General features: G+C 38.0%; 1 protein-coding gene across 10 annotated transcripts in view; it reads right to left on the reverse strand.

The window, feature by feature from the left end:
* The window catches only part of UHMK1 (U2AF homology motif kinase 1), a 104,411-nt gene extending 85,662 nt beyond the window's left edge, over positions 1-18,749 (reverse strand). For all 10 annotated transcript variants that reach the window (XR_009537577.1, XM_060134370.1, XM_060134362.1 and 7 more), the window contains exons 1-7: positions 18,334-18,749; positions 16,715-17,007; positions 15,889-16,080; positions 13,897-13,991; positions 7,211-7,287; positions 6,962-7,060; positions 3,147-3,235 (exon numbers count right to left, since the gene is read on the reverse strand). Coding sequence is in view for 9 of the 10 variants with exons in the window: in XM_060134370.1 (XP_059990353.1) it covers positions 3,147-3,235; positions 6,962-7,060; positions 7,211-7,287; positions 13,897-13,991; positions 15,889-16,080; positions 16,715-17,007; positions 18,334-18,601 (1,113 nt within the window). In the remaining variant the exon portion in view is untranslated. The remainder of the gene's footprint in view (positions 1-3,146; positions 3,236-6,961; positions 7,061-7,210; positions 7,288-13,896; positions 13,992-15,888; positions 16,081-16,714; positions 17,008-18,333) is intronic.
* Positions 18,750-20,948: the final 2,199 nt, after the last annotated feature.

Consider the following 20,948-nt stretch of genomic DNA (forward strand, 5'->3'; position numbering starts at 1 on the left):
AGTTCTTTCTGATGATCTAAAGCAAAAGTTACAGGGAGGCGACATGACTTGAAATGACTTGTCCTCAGTTACCCGTAAATACGTGAGCCAGGAAAAGAACTGCCTTCCCTCCTCACTTGTATGCCTCATTTGTTACATCGATATTCTCAGGGCTTCACCGGTGGCGCAGTGGTTGAGAGTTCGCCTGCCAATGCAGGGGACGCGGGTTCGTGCCCCGGTCCAGGAAGATCCCACATGCCGCAGAGCGGCTGGGCCTATGAGCCATGGCCGCTGAGCCTGCGCGTCCGGAGCCTGTGCTCCACAACGGGAGAGGTCACAACGGTGAGAGGCCCGCGTACCGCAAAAAAAAAAAAAAAAAATATATATATATATATATATATATGAAAATATATATATATATATATATATTCTTCAAACTGAGGTGCGAGCATCCTAGGACACTCAGAGACTTTCAAAGTGGAAGCAAGAATAGACAGTTTTAAGGACATCAACTTCCAAATTCTTCACTTTCATTTGTACCTTTTCCTAAAACTGGATCTACCTAGAAGTTCAGGCAGGTTATTCCTTTTCATTTCCCCTTTCATAGGAGCCCTTTTCCCAGCTGACGAAGCAAAGTTATTACCAAATGGCATAAAAACCTTCAGGGCATAAAAAGAAGCAATTTCAAATACAGTACTTCTTTTAATGGACTGTTTCTTCATTGATAAACAAAGCTCCATGCCCTGCCTATGACTGGTCACTCCCTGTCTCATGCAAATATTTCTGTTAAGGATGATGTGTGACATTAGACCTAGGATATTTTGGCCTGTGATGGGATTTTCTGAATTCATATTTATTGTAAAATGGACAGGTAGAACTGATTTTGTCTCTTCCATTCTATGACATTTTAAGCTATGCATTACTCTTGAACACAAAGTAGAGACCATCCAGCGCTAAAAATTGATGCTCATCTTTTCACCTTAGATATACTTAATATTTTATATCTCCTTTTCTTACCCAAAAAAATGTGCTTAGCTGTAGTTTCTAGCAATACATACTTTTTCACTAAATACAAAAGGAAGATTACATGATGTCCAGTGAGAAAAATGAAGCTCTTTCTGACTTTTTAAAATTGATTCATAATTACTCCAAAATCCATACACCAAAGTTCAATAAATGAGTAGACATGCAATTATAGAAGGAATACCAAGCTTTCTATCAGATTCCTTGCTTCATAGATAACCTATAATTTTACACATTATATAATTCTGAACTAAATAAAGAGGACACATATTTTATAACTTACTATGTAATTAAATAATTATATTAGAGTTCTATCATTTTAATCTTGACCACTTTTATAATTGTAAGATGCATCCCATAGTCTACTTTCCAGTATTTTTTTAATATTCCTTAAAAAAAATAACATGTTAATTTGAACTGAAATAGTCAAACTGGCTTTACCAACTAGGCAACAGACATTTTCAATAACCCAAGGAAGTTAAATCTGTGATTCTAAGAGTTTATCAAAAGTTGCTTTCACTCTCCAGTGAATATCAGTAGAAGCTTCTTATTTCTTTTGGTGATAAAGCAAATGTCTTCTTGCTCATAAAGACTTATTTTTTTCATATCATCTTAAAGATGGATACTTCCCCCCTGAAAATACTCCCACTGTTTCTCTATGCTGTGTTTCCCATTCTATTTTGACCACTCAGATTAATATCGAGTCAGATCACATTAGTCCTCAATTCAAAATCTTCCAATACCTTCCCTTCTCATTCAGAGTAAAAGCCAATGTTATCTCAAAGGCCTACAAGGCTCACTCTACTTGATTTGTCCCTTACACTCCCATACTTCCTTGATCTAATCTCCCACTACTCCCCATTTTTCTCACTCTGCATAGCCACACTGACCTCCTCAAACCTACCAGGCATACTCAGGGCCTTGGAACTTGCTGTTGTCTTTGCTGAAATTCTCTTCCTTACCTCCTTCAAATTTTGACTCAAGTGTAATCCACTAGTGCTTCCTCACCTGCCTATTTAAAACTGCAATCCACCCCTCCACAGCACTCTTTAAATCTCTTCTCCAATCTCTTTTTCCCCATAGCACTTTTCACTATATATTCTTTTATGTTTTGATCACTGTTGTATCCCAGTGCCTAGAAAATAACAGATGCTCAATAAATACTGGTTGAATAAATAAGCAGCAATGATGTATTCAGTATGTTCCTGACACTGAATGAGGTAAGTGCCGTTATTACTAGACTGGCAATAACTTTTCACTAAGACTAGAGTGAGATTTCTTTTGTTTTTTTTTTTTTCAGTTGCCAAGAATTTTCATAATATTGAACCATGAAAAACAAAATCTACAACCAGAAGTGATTTCACCCACCAGGGGACATTTGGCACTGTCTAGAGACATTTTTGATGTCACAACTGAGGAGGAGGGTGGAGGGAGGGCATCTAGTGAGTAGAGGCCAGGAATGCTGCTAAACATCCTATAATGTACATGACAGCTCCCCCAACAAAGAATTATCCAGCTCAATGTTAGTGGTGTTGAGGTTGAGAAACACTTAGAGTAAAAAATATTCTGTTTTCTGAAAAATAAAAAAAAACTACAGATAAAAGAAAGATTTAATTTAGGATACAGAGTTTTCTTTAGAAACTGTGATCATAGTTTTAGCCTATACATTTTATAGATGAAAAAACTATGGTTCATCACAAAACTAGTCAAGTTGAAACTGGAACTCAGCTTTCAGGATTCTCAGTCCAGTGTATTTTCGTTGTTTAAATTATCACTGATAATTCTATTACAATCAGAATCTAACCTAAATGGTTTCCTAACTATACTTAATTAGAACAAAATTGGGCCAAATATTTCTGTAGCTGACCCTGACCTAAATTAGCATATGATTCAGCTGGCCTGTATATAATGGCTTAAAAGTAGGTTAATATTTTAAAAAAACAAATTTTAACAGATAAAAAAGTACATGCATATTATAGAACTTTTGGAAAAAGTGAAAAGTACAAGAAAATAAAAACAGCCATAATGCAAAATTCATAATCCCTAGCAACATTCTGTGTACATCTTTCTACAAAATTAAAACATTTTGTACAGGATTTTAATAACCTCTGAATCATTCTGGAATTATGAAAATATTCACTTACTTGTCCTCTGCCAGGATTTTCTTTTGGAACAAGCAGAGATACCACTGGTCCATATTTTTGACACTCCTCTTTTACATCTTCTACAACATCTGGTTATTAATAAACACAACAGTAATCAGATGTAATTAATGAGCATTCATTATTTTCATATTTTAAATTAAAGAATTCAGGAATCCATATCTAAGTAATGAGGTCATTTTATATAACTTCTAAAATTAAGCTTAAGTTAAGAACAATAGAAATTCAATGCATTTAATAATTCTTTTTATATTTTAATTCTTTTTGAATAGTTAATATATTCAAGTGACTCGAAATCCAAAAAAATAGTCTCCTTCCCACTTTCCAAAATGTCATTCTGTTCCTCTCCCTGAAGACAATAAACATTATCAGTTTCTTCTGTATCCTTCCATAAATCTTATAAGCTTATACAAGCAAACATGATCATATATGCTTTAAGTAAAAAGTTCCAATCTTGCTTTTTTAAAATTAACATTACATTTTTAGATCTTTCAATATCATTACATGAAATTTTCTCATTTGTTTTTATGGCTGTGTAGTATTTCACTCTATACATGGTTGATAAACTCTCTAATGTGTCCTACTGCTGAATAATTAAACTATTCCCAAGCTTTTTGCCATTATAAACAATATTGCAATAGATAAACTTGTACATATCTCATTTCACTTGTGTATTTCTAAATTAACTTTCTAGAAATGGAATTGCTAGGTCAAAATTGATATGAATTTGTAATTGTTAGAGTTACCAATTTGCCTTTCATAAAGGTTCACCAACTTAAACTCTCTCCAGGGATGTATGAGAATATGTTTTCCTGTACCTCACTCACAGGAGGGTTTTCATATATTTTCTTCACTGTCAATGTAATAGGTAACAAAGATATCATAGTATGGTATTAACATTTCAATAAATGAGAATGAAATATGTGTGTGAGATATATTGTACATCCTTTCATATAAATTGTCTATTTGTATCCTCTACCCATTATCTACTGGCTTGATTTATAGGGGTTCTTTCTGTGATAGGAGCTGTAAATATTTTGTCTTTGGTGGTTTATGCAAGGTAAAATTTGTTGAATTAAAATTTTACCTCTTCGGAGTTTTGTGCCAGACTAGTAAAAGGCCTTCCCCACTCCAAGAATATAAATATTTTTAATCTCCCATGATTTTTTAGTTCAACTTTTTTTCCTTTATTCTCTCCTTCCTGCCTGCCCTTCTTCCATCCTTCCTTCCTTTTCTCCTTTCTTTTTCTTTTTTCCCTGTTTTACTCCCTCCCTTCTTTGTTTTGCTTTAAACTCTAACCTGTACATGATTTGCAATTTATTTTGGTCTAAAGTGGAAGGTCTGAATCTAACTTCTTCCCCACCACCATCAAGATTACAAGACAGCTGTCCTAACACTTATGATTTCTAGCAAGGCAAACTTACCTAAAACTAGTGTTATTTGAAGATGACCTTGCTAATTAGAACTAACAAGGCATTTAATGGTACTATATCGTCTGTTGCACTTCAGTTCACATAAGACTCTTAAACAGTAAGATTTAAGAACAACATTTAAACATTTCAATGCTCAATGTATTTAGAAGTAGAAAAAAGGTGTTGCATAGCAATATACACAGAAAAGAGTAAGTATAGTCTACCCTAACGTTTATTCAAGGAAGTCCAAGCTTGACTTTTACAGCAATAAAAATTATTAGGAGGAGACAGAATTAAGTACAGTAGGTAGACAGACTTAAGTAGTGGGGCTTCCCTGGTGGCGCAGTGGTAGAGAGTTCGCCTGCCGATTCAGGGGACACGGGTTCGTGCCCCAGTCCAGGAGGATCCCACATGCCACGGAGCGGCTGGGCCCGTGAGCCATGGCTGCTGAGCCTGCGTGTCCGGAGCCTGTGCTCCACAACGGGAGAGGCCACAACAGTGAGAGGCCCGCATACCAAAAAAAAAAAAAGGACTTAAGTAGTAATTTGAATTAGATGTCGAGATTATTTAGAACTACTTTACCATAAGGACCTGATTAAAACAATGCTGAGGGCAAGACTATTCTTTCAGATAAAAAGGCATCCTAAAAAGTAGAGACTGGAGATTCCTACAACTGTCACAGATTCAAAGAAATTATGTTTGTTTCATTTGTCAGATAACTATATAGAGCTGATTTACCCTTACAAGAGACAGTATGGTAAAATTAGCTTTATCTGTAATGGTTTAATTTTCCACAAAGAAAATGTTTAATACTAAGCAATTAATATTTTTATGTTTGGTCCTGCTTTTTTTTTTTTTTTGGCGGTACGCGGGCCTCTCACTGTTGTGGCCTCTCCCGTTGCGGAGTACAGGCTCCGGACGCGGAGGCTCAGTAGTTGTGGCTCACGGGCCTAGCCGCTCCGCGGCATGTGGGATCTTCCCGGACCGGGGCATGAACCCATGTCCCCTGCATCGGCAGGCGGACTCTCAGCCACTGCGCCACCAGGGAAGCCCCTGGTCCTGATTTTTAGTCCATTCATCACTCTGCTTCCAGAATGCTCTTATTAAACACAAGTTTGACTATATCACTCTCCTAGTTTAAATGTTAATGGCTCTTTATTACATTTAACAAAGACAAATATTTATTGAGTACTTATCAGAAGCCAGGGACTATTCTATCCCTGATGCAAAGTTCTCTTGTGTAGTTTATATTCCAATATTACTATCTGTGGGATTAAAGTCCAAATTCTTAAACACAGCAAACAAGTCTATTAGATATCTGTATTCTGGCTACCTCTTTAGCTTTAACTGACTGTTCCCCAATAAATATCCTAAGATACAGCCATACCAAACAATTTGCTGTTCTCTGAACATGACACACTTTCTCTCATCTCTATGTCTTTCAGCTACTTTTAGCTCAACCTCAACTTTTAGTCAAGCAATTCTAATTACTAACAGAGCTCAGATATTACCTCTGTAGAGATGCCCATTCATGCATCACTCAGATTGTGTTAAATACCCCTCCTCTCCGCCTCAGTACATTACCCTACCTTCAGATTTATCAAAACTATAATTGTTTATATAACTGTCTCCCCTATCACACTAAAGTCAGGAAATAATTCCACAGTGGCAAGTATATACTCAGTAAATATGTCTTGAGTGAATGAATTATTAAAAGCAAAACAAGAGAGCTAAAAGGAGAAGTGAAAGATTAGGGCAGGACTAGAATAGACAGGGAGAAAGAAGTTGCTGGGAAAGATAGCCTTCTTTATTAATTTTGTAAAGACCTATGAGATGTAAGAGTTGAAAGGACCTTAGGAACTGTTTTAGTGTACTCAAACCGCTATAACAAAATGCCACAGACTGAGTGGCTTAAACAACAGACATTTATTTCTCATAGTTCTGAAGCCTGGAATTCCAACATCAAAGTACAGGCAGATTTGTTGCCTGGTGTAGACAGCTGCCTTCTTGCTGTATACTCACATGGCAGAGACAGAAAAAAAAAAAAAGAGAGGAAGGAGAGAGACACCTCTCCTGTCTCTTCTTTTTTAAAGGGCATTAATTCCATCATGAGGACCCCACGTTTAAGACCTAATCTAACCCTATTACCTCCTAAAGTCTCCAACTCTAAATACTATCACATTGGGGATTAGGGCTTTGTCATATGAATTTGGTGGGGGACATATTCAATCTATAGCAGGAATCAAAAGTGAGAGTACTTTAGAGATCATATAGTTCAATACCCTCACTATATAAATTTGTAAAATATGAGAATCTTACGAATTGGTATGACTATTCCACACAGTTAGGAAAGACACATTAAAATATAATTTAGGAAACGCTGACCTTCATATTCTTCTTCATTCTCAAGATAATCATCATCCAGCACATTCAGCAGTCTTAGCACTGGAGTAGGAAGCATCACCAAATCTTCAATATGAGGGGCTGTTAAATTCATTATAACATGGTTAAATGTAAACTCTCCCAAATAAATTGACGACTACCAGGCAAAGGAGCTTGGGAATACAAATTAGTTCTGATGTCTCATTTGATTGTAAAATAACCAAGAAAAAAATAAAGATGTATACAACTTACCAAAAGGAATGCTAAAGAATGGGCTGCACAATGCCATTTCAGCAGGAATTCTTCTGCTTGGATCATCATGAAGCATGCTAAAACACAAAAACAGGTATCTTTACAATTTTGTCAAATCTTTTGAAAATGCAACCATTAAAGAAAATAAAAACGTCTAAATGTTCACCACAGCATTAATCATATTAGCATGACTTACTGAATCATTCATCTACAAAAAAAAATGCTATTTGCGAGTAAATAGTTCAATAAATTATTATATATACCTAAGACATAATATATTTTAATTTAAAATCTTTTTGATTAATAAATACAACATGGGAAAGTGATCCACACTCTGTAACACTAAGTGAAAAACAGCTAGAGATAGATTTAGGGTAATCCAATTAAAAAAAAACAAAAAGAGGTGAGATGACTTTTGAGCCTTGTCAAATCCCCCTAATAATAAAGCAACTTGATAGCAAAATCAAAAATCTATGGACAACATCTCTAACAAAAGTAGGTAACCCCACTAGACTCCAAAATACAAGAGGCTAGGGAGAAACCATCAATAGCAGTAGGACTTGCACCACATTGGCATGTATGTAGAAGGAAGCAGACAAAAATAACAGTTAATGTGATGAACCAGAGAAAAAAATAATCCCAAAGAACCAACAGGTATTCACTGGAAAGCACAGTTAGCCAATTTGAGAAAAGCAGCTGAAACTACCAGGGGTTATACATTCTAATTCCAAGTGAATGCAAGGGGTCCTCTGTAAGACCTGAGGGGGCTGAAGTAATCTAGACACTAGAACCTCTCAAAACCAACCAGCTGAAGCTCCCTTCCAGGGCAGAGTCCTGAAAAGAAAAGAAAACTTGGGAAAAGAATCCACATTGATGGGGTAAATAAATTGAGAGAGAAAGAGACAAAGACACCAGGAAAAAAGCAGGGAAGGGGAAGAGCCATGAGATCTCAGGAAAAGAAAAAAAACACTTTTTCAAAAAAAATTACACAAAACAACAGAGGAAGGAGCCCTGTGTAGTTAGAAAAGCTACACCTTCTTCTGTAAGTTTAGGAAAATGTATTTCATATAAAAATGAACCACATAAAAAGTATTATAACAAAGTTACTACGCAAGAAAAGAGAACCGCAAAATAACTGCCCTCAGACAACGAATGCATGCAAGAAAGACATGACCACAACACAGGTGAACACTATAACCTACCATTTCAAATGAGCTAAAGGCATTTTTTACAAAGATACAAGATATGAAAGAGTAACATAAATCAAATTAGAAAATTTCAAACATCAGATAACAGAACTCAGGAGAAACAAAAGGAAAAAATAATTTCATAAAATAAGCTTAAGCTAGAAGGGACATAAGGATGAATAAACACAAGAGATAATGTCTTAAAGACAAACAAGGCAGAAAGGAGAAAAAATTTTTAAATAAAAAAAGATTCAAGAAAAAGTGATAATACTGAATAGAGTCAAAGAAGATCTAATATATATAATGGGAGTGCCTGAAGGAAAAAACCAAAGCGAGGGAACAAATACTAAGAACTAACTTAAGAATACTTTCATAAAACAAACAAAAAGATCTGAAACTACATATTTCCTGAGAATACAGACCCTAGAAAAATCAAAATCTATTATTCTGGTAAAATCACTAGACTTTTAAGAAAACGATGACATCCTCAGGGCATCTAGGCCAAAAGACCAAGTGACTTTTTTTTTTTTTTTTTGCAGTACACAGGCCTCTCACTGTTGTGGCCTCTCCCGTTGCGGAGCACAGTCTCCGGACGCGCAGGCTCAGCGGCCATGGCTCACAGGCCCAGCCGCTCCGCGGCATGTGGGATCTTCCCGGACCAGGGCACGAACCCGCGTCCCCTGCATCGGCAGGCGGACTCTCAACCACTGTGCCACCAGGGAAGCCCGGCAGGCAGATTCTTAACCACTGCACCACCAGGGAAGCCCCAAGTGACTTTTAATACAAAGACAGAGTGTCATCAACACGCTGTTTTCAACAGCAACACTATATGCTAGAAGAAAACAGAGTACAGTTGACCATTGAACAACTCCAGGGTTAGGGGCATGCCCCCTCCCCACAGTGTAAAATCCATATAACTTATAGCTGGCCCTCCATATTCACAGTTCCTCTGTATCCATGGTACTGCAGCCGCAGATTCAACCAACTGCAGATCATGTAGTAACATACTATTTACTACTGTAAAACATCCATGTATAAATGGACTCTTGCAGTTCAAACCCATGTTGTTCAAGGGTCAACTGTAATTTAAGACACTCAAGAAAAGTGTCTGCTAAGGATTTTTATACCCAGGTAAACAGACTTTCAAGTATAATAAGCACAGTTTAACTATTATTAATATGCAAGGGACTTCCCTGGTGGCACAGAGGCTAAGAATCTGCCTGCCAATGCAGGAGACACGTGTTCGATCCCTGGTCCGGGAAGATCCCACATGCCGCAGAGCAACTAAGCCCATGCGCCACAACTACTGAAGCCCACACGCCTAGAGCCTGTGCTCCGCAACAACTGAAGCCACCGCAGTGAGTAGTCCCCGCTCTCCGCAACTAGAGGAAGACCACGTGCAGCAACGAAGACCCAATGTAGCCAAAAATAAATAAATAAAACAAATAAATTAAAAAATAAATAAAACAGTATTTAAAAGAAAAATGTTAGGGCTTCCCTAGTGGCGCAGTGGTTGAGGATCCGCCTGCCAATGCAGGGGACACGGGTTTGCGCCCCAGTCTGGGAGGATCCCACGTGCCGTGGAGTGGCTGGGCCCATGAGCCATGGCTGCTGAGCCTGCACGTCCAGAGCCTGTGCTCCGCAACGGGAGAGGCCACGGTGGTGAGAGGCCCGTGTACCGAAAAAAAAAGAAAACAAAATGTTAAAAGAAAAAAACATGTAAGAACTCAAAGAATATTAATCCTATGATCAAGAGAACAAGCTTCAGTAAACTAAAATGACTAGAGAGACATCAACACAAGGATCAGTGATGAACATTAAATATCTAGTTACACACAGAACTGAGATTAAATGAGAGTGCTTGAAAACAGAGTGCATAGCATGTAATAGCTATATAATTTGACAATGCAGATATAACTTTTTCAAATGAGGGGAGAATGGGAAAAGCATATGCAAAAACAACTGTTTTCAGTAATCTTACTATACCACTATTATTGAGACTGTTTTAGTGTAATGTGGAATGAAGCAAATGAGTAATTATGAAATATTCTAATCTGGCATTCTCTTTGTCCTTAAGAACCAGAATTCTTGACATAAAAGAAAAGAGAAAGAGATGTAAAACAGAAGAAGTAAAAACACTGTGGTTCTGAATTTAAATTGGAAACATCGGTATGAACTCTGTCCACTTAATAGGCCTTGAAACAATGACCGCTCCAGTAGCAGTGAGTATTCCTAATACCCAGATTGTGGTTTTTAAAATACCATTTCCTACTAAAAGAAACCAGGCTTCTTGGAGAAATGCTACTTCCAGGTCTGGGGCAGGAAATGTGTACTTTGAACTAGGAACATCTTACCACACCAGATAAAAATGAAACTATTACAGATAATAAGGTCTGCCAAAACCAACTTGCAGAGGCTCACATTCCTCAAAGATGGGATAATTTCAGCTTCAATTAGGATAAGAACTGCAATCGATTGAAATATACCAAATATATTTAAATTCACTAGTTAATAATGATACTTTGACCTTTCAAAAAGGGGATGGTCTGCTTTGGAAGATGACAAGGAATCAATTCATTATGAAAACAAGTCAAGAGAATCAAGCATTTATTTCGTCTTAACTAAATGAAGAGAAAATGACATAATAAGAACATCACCACTCTACAACCCCTAACAAAGTCATGGATCTAGGCACTAAGTATTAACAGTTCTTAACACATAAAATGGAGATGGCCACATTATGTGCTGACATAAAAAAACAGAATACCATCTACAGTCTGGAAAAAAAAAACCCTCTAGATACAAATATACAACTACCAATTTACAGAAAATAGGGAAATATGCTAGACTATACTACAATAACACAATCTGTAAAATTCAGACTGTGGACAACTATACTGAGTCAACAACCCAGGCTGTTCAACAAATAAACAAAGGAACAGGGAGAGTAGGAGATGGAAAGGGACCTTTTAGAGTAAATGAAACTTAAAAGGGATTTGTTTTTTTTTAATAGAAGGGCAACACTAAACCATAGTGTTTAGGAATGCACACTTAGGTAATAAAACTATAACGAAAACAACGAAGTAATAACCATGAAAGTCAGGGTAGCGGTTACTTTTGGGGAGGAACAAGGGGCTTGAGATTGGGATAGGGTACGTAGAGGACTTCAGGAGTAGCTGGTAAAGTTCTAATTCTCAACCTGAATGTAGTGGATACAAGAGTATTCCTAAGCATTCACTAAGCTACACATTTGTTTTCAGTATCTCTGTTTCAGTCTACAAAAAAAAAAAAAAAGAAAGTTCAAATAATTTGCATGCATACACAACAAAATATGAAGAAAAATACTGAAAAGAAATACACCAAAGTGGTAACAGTAGAAAATGAGCTTATAATTTTTATTTTTCTTGTCACAATTTTCTATAGCTTCCAAATCTAGTATTACTTGTAGAAAAAAGGGAAAAAAAAGTATTATTAAAAACAAAATAAAACCAAACCCCTCAAGCTTAAATAACAAGGTCAATTAGACTTTTAAGTCTATCCCAGAATCCATTACATAATTTGACTTCTATCCTAAAATCCGTTATATAATTTTACACTGCCTCTTTTCAATATAAAATGCAACATTTAATATCTAATATCAATCAGACACTGACAGCTATTTAAAACTACTGTAATTTGTAAGACACACACACACACAAATAAGTGCAAGTAAAACTGGTGAAGCTGACAATGGCACTATGCATCTTTGGGACTGGAGAACTGGCTACAATTTCCAGAGAGTTCATGCAGCAGTGCAGCCTGGGTCTTTGGACAGTGAGTCAGGAATATTTGCTTGTGCTTTTGATCAGTCTGAAAGTCGGTTATTAACAGCTGAAGCTGATAAAACCATTAAAGTGTACAGAGAGGATGATACAGCTACAGAAGAAACTCATCCAGTCAGCTGGAAGCCAGAAAGTATCAAGAGAAAGAGATTTTAATGTGGCGTTGTCTTCATGGTGGTTCCAGTTTTGTTTTTTGTTTCTTTTTTAGCTTGGTGTTGATGAGAATATCCAGTCATTTGTGCTCTGGCTAGGAATATAAAGCAAAAACTCACATGCTTGAATCATTGCTTTTTCATATTTTACAATGAACTGTCCTCTCCCCATGTTTTTATTTCTAAAATAAACAGTTTGAGATCCTAGGAGGTAAGATGCAGATATCAAGCATATGTGGGTTTGTTGAATATAACTATCCTAAAGATAGAATGATTTATCACTTTTATTAAAACACTTTTTTTTTTTAACTTACAGAACTGCTTACAGTAGTAGGACATGTTTTGAGGGGAGCAGTCTTTTTTTTTAATCCTTTAAAAACTGGTATCTGTGACTGATAATTTGGGATTAAATGATTTGAAGCGTTAAAAAACAAAACAAAACAAAAAACTGGTGAGATGTGAGTTCCATGGACTGTAATGTCAATTTCCTGATTTCGGTATTGTACTAGTTTCATAAGATGTTACCACTAGGGGAAACTGGGTGAAATCAAAACACTACATCTGTATACTTTAAGCAAAAAGCTCCATGACCGCCTGACTCATTTCATTATATACACATGTGTAATTTAATTATCTCTGATCAAAAACCGCAGTGTCATTTCCTTAGACACCAAGATTTATAAAACAATCAATCATGCCAGATAAAAACAGACACCTTCACTTACAATAACTGACGCTAATCAGAACACCCTGCAGAGCAACACCTGGCCCAGGAGTCACGTGGACCAGCTTTCTCAAATACGTTTGACAACGACTATCATAAGGGCATGACTAACTTGCCACCAAATCTGAATGGCCATAGGTTCACTCTGAGAAACAAACATTCCTGGGTAGAAGGAATGGACTAATGAGCAGTTTTAATGAAGCTTTAAAAGCCAGTTTGGAGAAAATTTAAGAATAGGGTTACACATCCTTTTAATTAAACCATTTGTCAGAAATCATGTTTTGTCAATTCAAAGAAAGGCTATTTTATGTCACTACATTTTTAAACACAGGAATTATTTTTATATTAAAAAACAATTTAAAAATTAAAAAACACTGTATCTGTCCCCAGAGTTTTCAATGGTAATTATTTAAAGTATAATATATGATTACTTTACTTGAAACTTTTATTTGGTAGTCCAAAGTAAACTTAGTCTTTAGTTAATAAACACTTATTCTCTATCATATATAGAACTGCCAGAGCTACGAAAGGCCCAAGGTACAGTGATCCATCATCTATCTTCCACTGAATAACTGCTAGGAAGAGGCCAATACCTGGTACTCACCAGGAAAAAAGAACACTCCTTTGAAAATAAATTTAGTAAAACAACTTGATTGCTTTCTTATTAGAAGCTAGACTGTACAGAATATCTAAAGATTTTTGATTCTAAGGAAGGAAAAGTTCTACATGATTAAGCAAACCAGAAATAATAATATAAATCCATTCAGAAAAAAAAAGCCAGCTTAAAGTACATGTAACATACCTTTTGATAAGGTCTCTTAGGTGATAGGCTGGAATTGCGGCATTCACCACTGCTTTACTGGCAAATATGTGATCAATAATAGCAGAACTGTTTGCCTAAAAAGACGGAGAAAAGTCTTCCTTTCGTTATTCAATTCAGTCTGTATTTACTAAGTACTGGACACATAGCACTGAACGGTTTGGTAAATTAAATGCAACAGAAAACACTCTCTTCTGAGAGCTTACAATCTTAACGAAGGAGATTGGTACATTATTATAAAACTTCTCGAGAAGACGAACATCTTTTCTCCATTCTCAGTACCTGACACTCTATGAAGACTTACCAGATGAATGAATAAAGAAACAAACACCAAAGCAACCACACAGAAATGTAGTTTAATGCAAAATGAGAAAGTAAATGTGTGCTAGGTGAGTCAGTGTCTTCATGATGAGTCTTCAATTGGTTTTCAGACAGAAATAAACTATCAAAGAGAAACCAAGACAGTATTTAAAAATTTCATCTGTCACATTATTCATACCTTAAATCCTTGTGGAACATAACATTTTCTCCCTGAGTACTGTGGAAGTGAGTACATGAGTAAAAAGACCCGATATCATCATCATCACCTAATACCACAGGCCACACTCTATGCTAGGAACTAGGTATCATCTCTTTTTTAACCTCAACACTGTTATCCTCATTTTACAGAAAGTAAACCATAGCTTAGTAAACCTAAATAAATAACTTAGAGGTGGGGGAAGATATAAACCCTAGAGGTTTATCTTTAGAGCCTATGTTCATACTCGGCAATTTTGCCTCTATAGAAAGTGATAAAATACAGAATAATGATGCTTATATCTAGGAGTCAAATAATGGGGAATGCTTTAGTACACATCATGCCTCTAAATTTCACCAAAAAAATGCCCAAATGTGATCTAGTTCTGATTGGTTCTGGCTCAAGAAGAAATAGTCCAAAGAGCTCAAAGTTAGTCAAAGCTAAATGTAGAAAATTGATCCGTTTATCTATATTAGCACTAGAGAAAGACCGGACTGTTTGGGGTACTAATGATAAAGAATGATACTGGTTTTACTCACATGGCAGTACTTTTTTTGCCAAAAGTAAGCATTAGGTACACCCACTAGGCTATTAAAGTATTTATTCCAAGAACTGCTTCACCAGGTATAGATGACTAGGGGTTTAAAAGAAATAAAACTCTGTATGGTATAATGGCCACATACTATGCATTAGATGCTCAAAAAAATACTTGTTTAATATCAAAACCAATAATAATTCCTAAACATTGTACTGTTTATCAAACCTCTAACCTAAAGGATACTGATATCATCACAACATTAAAGCCCCAATGTGCTGGAAAACATAATGTAGTTAATTCCTAACTCATGAATATGTGAAAGGTTAATTCCTATGTCAGAGGTTTGGAACTTAGAACCCATGTTCCCAAAGAAACAATGTTATTAGCAGCACTTTCTCAGGATAGTTCACATATAGAATACAAATAAACACGAAGCAGAGTGGAACTGTGGACAGAACACTGAACTTCTGAGTGGGAGGGACAGAATTGGGGGCCCAGGTCTAGAACATCCAGTTGTACTATCTGGAGCTAGTGGCTTTACATATCTGTGCCTCCAAGTTTTCATTTGTAAAAGAATAACCAATATCCATTCTAACAATCCTCATAGAATAGTACTATATTAGTAATATTTTAGAATATACTACTACCTTACTAAACAAATCACTGTTGCTTCTTTGGGGAAATGCATTCATTCAAGCACTTACGACACGCCAGGCCTCAGCTAAAAACAGTGAGCACACAATGCTCACTAGCACATCTGTAGCTATGGGAGTGAGGAATGGCATTGAAGGTAACATGAATACAGTAAGAGGAATATGGAGGAGATGAAGCAATCAGTGTCTTCAAAGAGAATCACTATAAACTGAGTACACTTACATTGGAATTAAGGGCCCCAAAGCAAAACAGTGGTAGAGTTTACCTTCCATTCCTGAGATCTGACTGTATGTTTCAGTTTCATTCCTGAGAACATTTCCAGTAAAATGATTCCTAGGCTCCACAGATCAACAGCTGAGGTACATTCTGTATCACTCTGCAGGCCAGCCTGGGCCAAGCAATTCTGCAGTTCTGCTTCCGGAGCCCGATACCCGTCTGTCTGAATGTACTTTACATCCTAAAGAAGATGAGTAAATATTGTAACCAATCAAAAACTGCCCACTTTCCATCCAACCAGTGTATTTACCTCTCTGAAAGAGCAATGAGCCACTGCCAAACCGAATGTCAAAATTTTGAGTCCTTGGCTACCACAATGCTTTGGTTCATTAACTGGGTACTTCTCAAAGGCAAGCTGTACACTTTCCATACAACTGCTCATTTCTTTAGATATTCTCTTGCCTGTCAGACACTGCTGATAAATAAGGACACGCTGCAAAGAGCTGATAAACCATGGAGAATGGAGCATTTGCCAGAACTGTCACATGAGTTCTGCCATTAGACAGAGTCCCAACATTGAAGACACTAGTAACAGTAATTCAGCAATTAACCAAATGCTCAAAGAAAAAAAAGCCTTCTATGTAGGTAAAGTACTTTTAATAATTCCACAGCCCTCTTGTACTAGCTCCCCCTACCTGACCCAAACATATATCCCTTTTTAATGATTATGGCAATGAAATTCTTATTTGCTTCATCCCCAGGCACTTCAGTATTTGACATAGAAATATCTCTTAAGTCTCTACTAAATCACCTCTGTTATTTAAAAATATTTTGTTTAGACCATTGAGGGGGTGGGGAGAGAAAGTATGTCTTACCTGATTGCCTTCTTTGAAGCTAAGTCCAAAGTCAATGAGTTTAAAACATTCATTCTCGGCACTCCACAATATATTACGTGGTTTGAGGTCTGCATGGACATAACCCTCATGATGAAGAAAAGCAAGGGCCTCTAGAACATCTCTGGCACAATGCTGTATCATCCACATGGAACAACCCTGGTGACTGGAATATAAAAGCAATTCCGAAACACTGACATCCAGGAGTTCAAGCAACAGACAGCGTGATGGCACATTTGGAGAAAAGTGGATTGTAAAGACTCCATATAAAGTCACTAGAAAAAGAAAAGAATTATAATACTTTAAAAACCAGACTCCGAGTAAGTGACCATTAAAGTAGATACAAATTGGGGGTAGTCTAGATAAGGATAACTTTGATGAGCAAGCAAGCCACTGTAATTTAGTTTTCCCATGAGTAAGATTTTTGGGCAACTGGGTTACTTTATTTTAATAAAATGAGACGACCTTCAACAGCGGATTACTATTCAAAGATATTAAACATGGCACAATAATTCAAATTGTGTTTCCCAAGCACTCAGGGATGGGTGAATAGGCACTTAGGGTGCCAAGCAAAAATGATCAAAAGAAAAATCCAAATACTAAGTACTCTTACGGCAAATGTCACAACATGCAAAATCAAAACTGAAGAGTGTTTCTTGATCCAAAATAGCACTCTATAATCTAAATATTAAAAGGAGAGATTGAGACTTTCAAGATGACATTTTAACCTAATCATGTAAAGATTCAACAACTCCTTAGGTCTGCAAAAAATTTCCATCTTAAATACCTGGGTTATATACACCATTTAGCAACCCTTAAAAAATTAAAAAAAATAAAAACTAAAAAAGCAACACTAGTGTTAAAAAATTCTCCAAATGGTAATATTTAAAAGGTCACCTTCAAATTAAATATGGATCATGCTTGCCAGGAAATAAGACATTTCTTTATTAACCAAAGCCGTTACTAATTATAAGCTCTCTGTTGGTATAGTAACAATGAAAACTGTTTTCATACATCAATCATCAGTAACCATCACATATTTTACATTCCGAATATCTGAATCATGAAACATGGTCTTACCTGGGTAAAAGTATAAAGTGCTTATGTATAATTTTCACACTTCCATAAGAACTACTATGTAAAATTTGGGAGTCATTTCTCCCAAATCCATACTAAATATGTATCAAATAACACCTATACGGGTTATTAGCATTGACGTCACAAGTACTAGAAATATTTCCCATTTTTCACTGGTGTGCAAAGATTAAAACATTTCCGTATAAGACATGACAATCTAGTAAAGATATGCCTCTTTTCACTAGAGAAGATAATTCTCTGTGCTAATAGGTGCGGCATTCTCCAACGAGAACTGAATCAGAACAGAATTTATTGAGCATCTACTACGGCCAAAGCAGACCACCAAATCCACCGTATTGCAGAGTGAAAGCGGGACGGGAAAGGGCCCTGGACCGGGTGATAAGGACAGGGCCAGACCCACTTGTCCAGCCTAAAAGACGGAAGACGGAACGCCAGGCTGCAAGAGGGGGTGCATGCCTGGACTGGGACCTGAGCAAGACGAGAAGGGAGACAGCGGCTATTACCGATGTTCCTGTGACCCTGCAACTGCTCCAGCGCCGCCCTCTCTTTGCGGAAACCGTACTCGGCGGCCGAGGCCGCAGCCCCGGTGGTGCCCGGCGGTAAGAACTGCTTCAGAGCGCCGGGGGGCGAGCCGGGTGTGCCGCAGCAGCGCACACGATACACCGAGGCCGAGGAGCCGCTACCCAGGCGGCTCTGTACCTGCCACAGCCGCCCGAAGGCTTCCAGAAACCGCGGCGGCTCCGCGCCCCACGCGCAGCCGGATCCCGCCATCGGTGCGGACTGAGGGCGCTGACACGGAGCTGACGCGACGCCCAGGGCAGGCCGGCAGGGCCCGCGGTCACATCCCCGCCCGCCGGACCAGCGGCTCCGCAGGGAGGGGCCTGCAGCCGCCTCACCGACTGCCGGGACCTCGGGCCGCCATGACACCGGAAACCGTAGTTGCTGTGGGGGGTGGGGTGGGGGGGTGGGGTGGGGGGGGTGGGGTGGGGGGTGGGGGTGGTCCCAGAAGCCGGAAATGGAGGAAGAGCCAATCCTGCAGGCTGAAGGAGGCGGGCCCAGAAGGGGCGGGGTCTAGAGTTGATTAGAGGAATTAAGGTTTGGAGGAAGGGACTGAGGTTGAGAGTTGTGAAACTTTCTTGAGTTCTCACTGTTCCAGGCCCAATGTAAACCGCTTTCACACACGTCACCTGAATTAAAACTGATCCTTTTTCTTGTTGAGTCACCTCACCTCAGCACTGGGAACCTAAGAAAATAAAACCCCGCCTACATTTCTCATAGCCGGGATCCCAGAGGAAATATCCCAGTTACTAAAGGAAAGGGTTTAACACCACTTCCACACCTATGGGCACTAGTGGCTATAATTCTGGACGCTCAGGCCTCTGTCTCCTCTTAGTCTACTTTGCCTGTGGCTGCCTCAACAAAAAGCATCCAGTCCCAGGCAAGTCTTCAAATGACTGTAGCTCTGGCTGAAATCCTGACTGCAAACTCTTGAGAGACCCCTAAGCTAGAACCACCTATCTAAGCCACTTCTGAATTCAATCCTGCAGAAATTATGACAAAACATGTTTATTGTTGTTTTAAGTTGCTAAGTTGTGGAGTAATTTATAATGTAGCAGTGAAAAAACTAAACTAGAAAGGAATAAATTAATGTCTGCAAAATTTAACATTGTTGAAAAATTGCTTTGTAGACTAGTTGTATACATTTATGCTCTAATTAGCAGTCAGTGTGTAACTTACCATACCCATATCATTATAAAGTATTATGATTAAAATTTTTTCTTTTTAATTTTATAAGTAATAAATGATATTTTGATATAGTTTTTATTTATTTATTTTTATTTATTTATTTTTTTGCAGTATGCGGGCCTCTCACTGTTGTGGCCTCTCCCCCTGCGGAGCACAGGCTCCGGACTCACAGGCTCAGCGGCTCAGCAGCCACAGCTCACGGGCCCAGCGGCACGTGGGATCCTCCAGGACCGGAGCACGAACCCGCGTCCCCTGCATTGGCAGGCAGACTCTCAACCAGTGTGCCACCAGGGAAGCCCTAGTTTTTATTTTTTGTTGTTGTTAGTAGTGTACACCTTTTTCATACTTTTATTAGATATTTTAATTTTCTCTTCTGTAAATTTTCTTGCAAGATCACCTTGTAGATTTCCTTTTTCCCTTTACTTTCCTTACTCCTATTGTCTTTCTGATTAGATCCTTTTCTTTCCACGTGGCTGGTAAACGGCAGGAAATACCAGAGGCTAACTTGGAATTGCAGGCTCTAACTGTAAGGAATCTACTGTCCCTCTCTAACCTGTTCTTTCTTCTCTCCTGAACAATATCTCTTTGCAGTGTGCTACGGATTGAATGTCTGTGTGCCCCCAAATTCATATGTTGAAACCCCAGTCATCAGTGTGATAGTATTTGGAGATAAGGACTTTGAGAGGTAATTAGGTCATGAGGGTGGAACCCTCATGATAGGATTAGCGCCCTCATAAGAAGAGATACAAGAGAGCTTGCTTTCTCTTTCTGCTTTCCATTGTGTGAGGGTACAACAAGAATTTGGCAGTTTATAAACCAAGAAGAGGGCCTTCCCTAAGAACCTGACTATGCTGGCACCCTGATCTCAGACTTCCAGCCCCCAAATCATAAGAAATAAATTGTTGTTTAAGCCACCCAGTCTGTGGTTATTTGTTATAGCAGCTTGAACTGACTAAGGCACAATGATTGTCATAAACTTTGGCCACTTGAGGATTCCTATAATAGAACCCATTTCTTCCTGATATTTCAAGAGACTTTGTTCTCATTTCCTTGTTCTACACCCTGAAGTAAGTGGACCAATTGGTGGTCTGTCATGACACTTCCCACCTGTTCAATTCCCACATCCCTGTCAATGTCACAAGCAGCTTTAGAAGGAGGCTGAGCCAGGCCCTCTGACTGGTCCTTTTTCTATAGGTCTAGAGACCAAGCCCTAGCTTCAGAGTCAGACCTGATTTCAGTCTACCACTTACTGTCTATGTGTCCCTGAGTAAACTAGCCAAACTCTCTTAGACCTTGTTTCCTTGGCTAATTTTAAGATGGGATGAAATATCTGCTTTGTTATAATTAAATAAAACAACAAATGTAGATTATC

Source organism: Lagenorhynchus albirostris, chromosome 2, assembly GCF_949774975.1.
Source record: "Lagenorhynchus albirostris chromosome 2, mLagAlb1.1, whole genome shotgun sequence".
Taxonomy (NCBI): Eukaryota; Metazoa; Chordata; class Mammalia; order Artiodactyla; family Delphinidae; genus Lagenorhynchus; species Lagenorhynchus albirostris.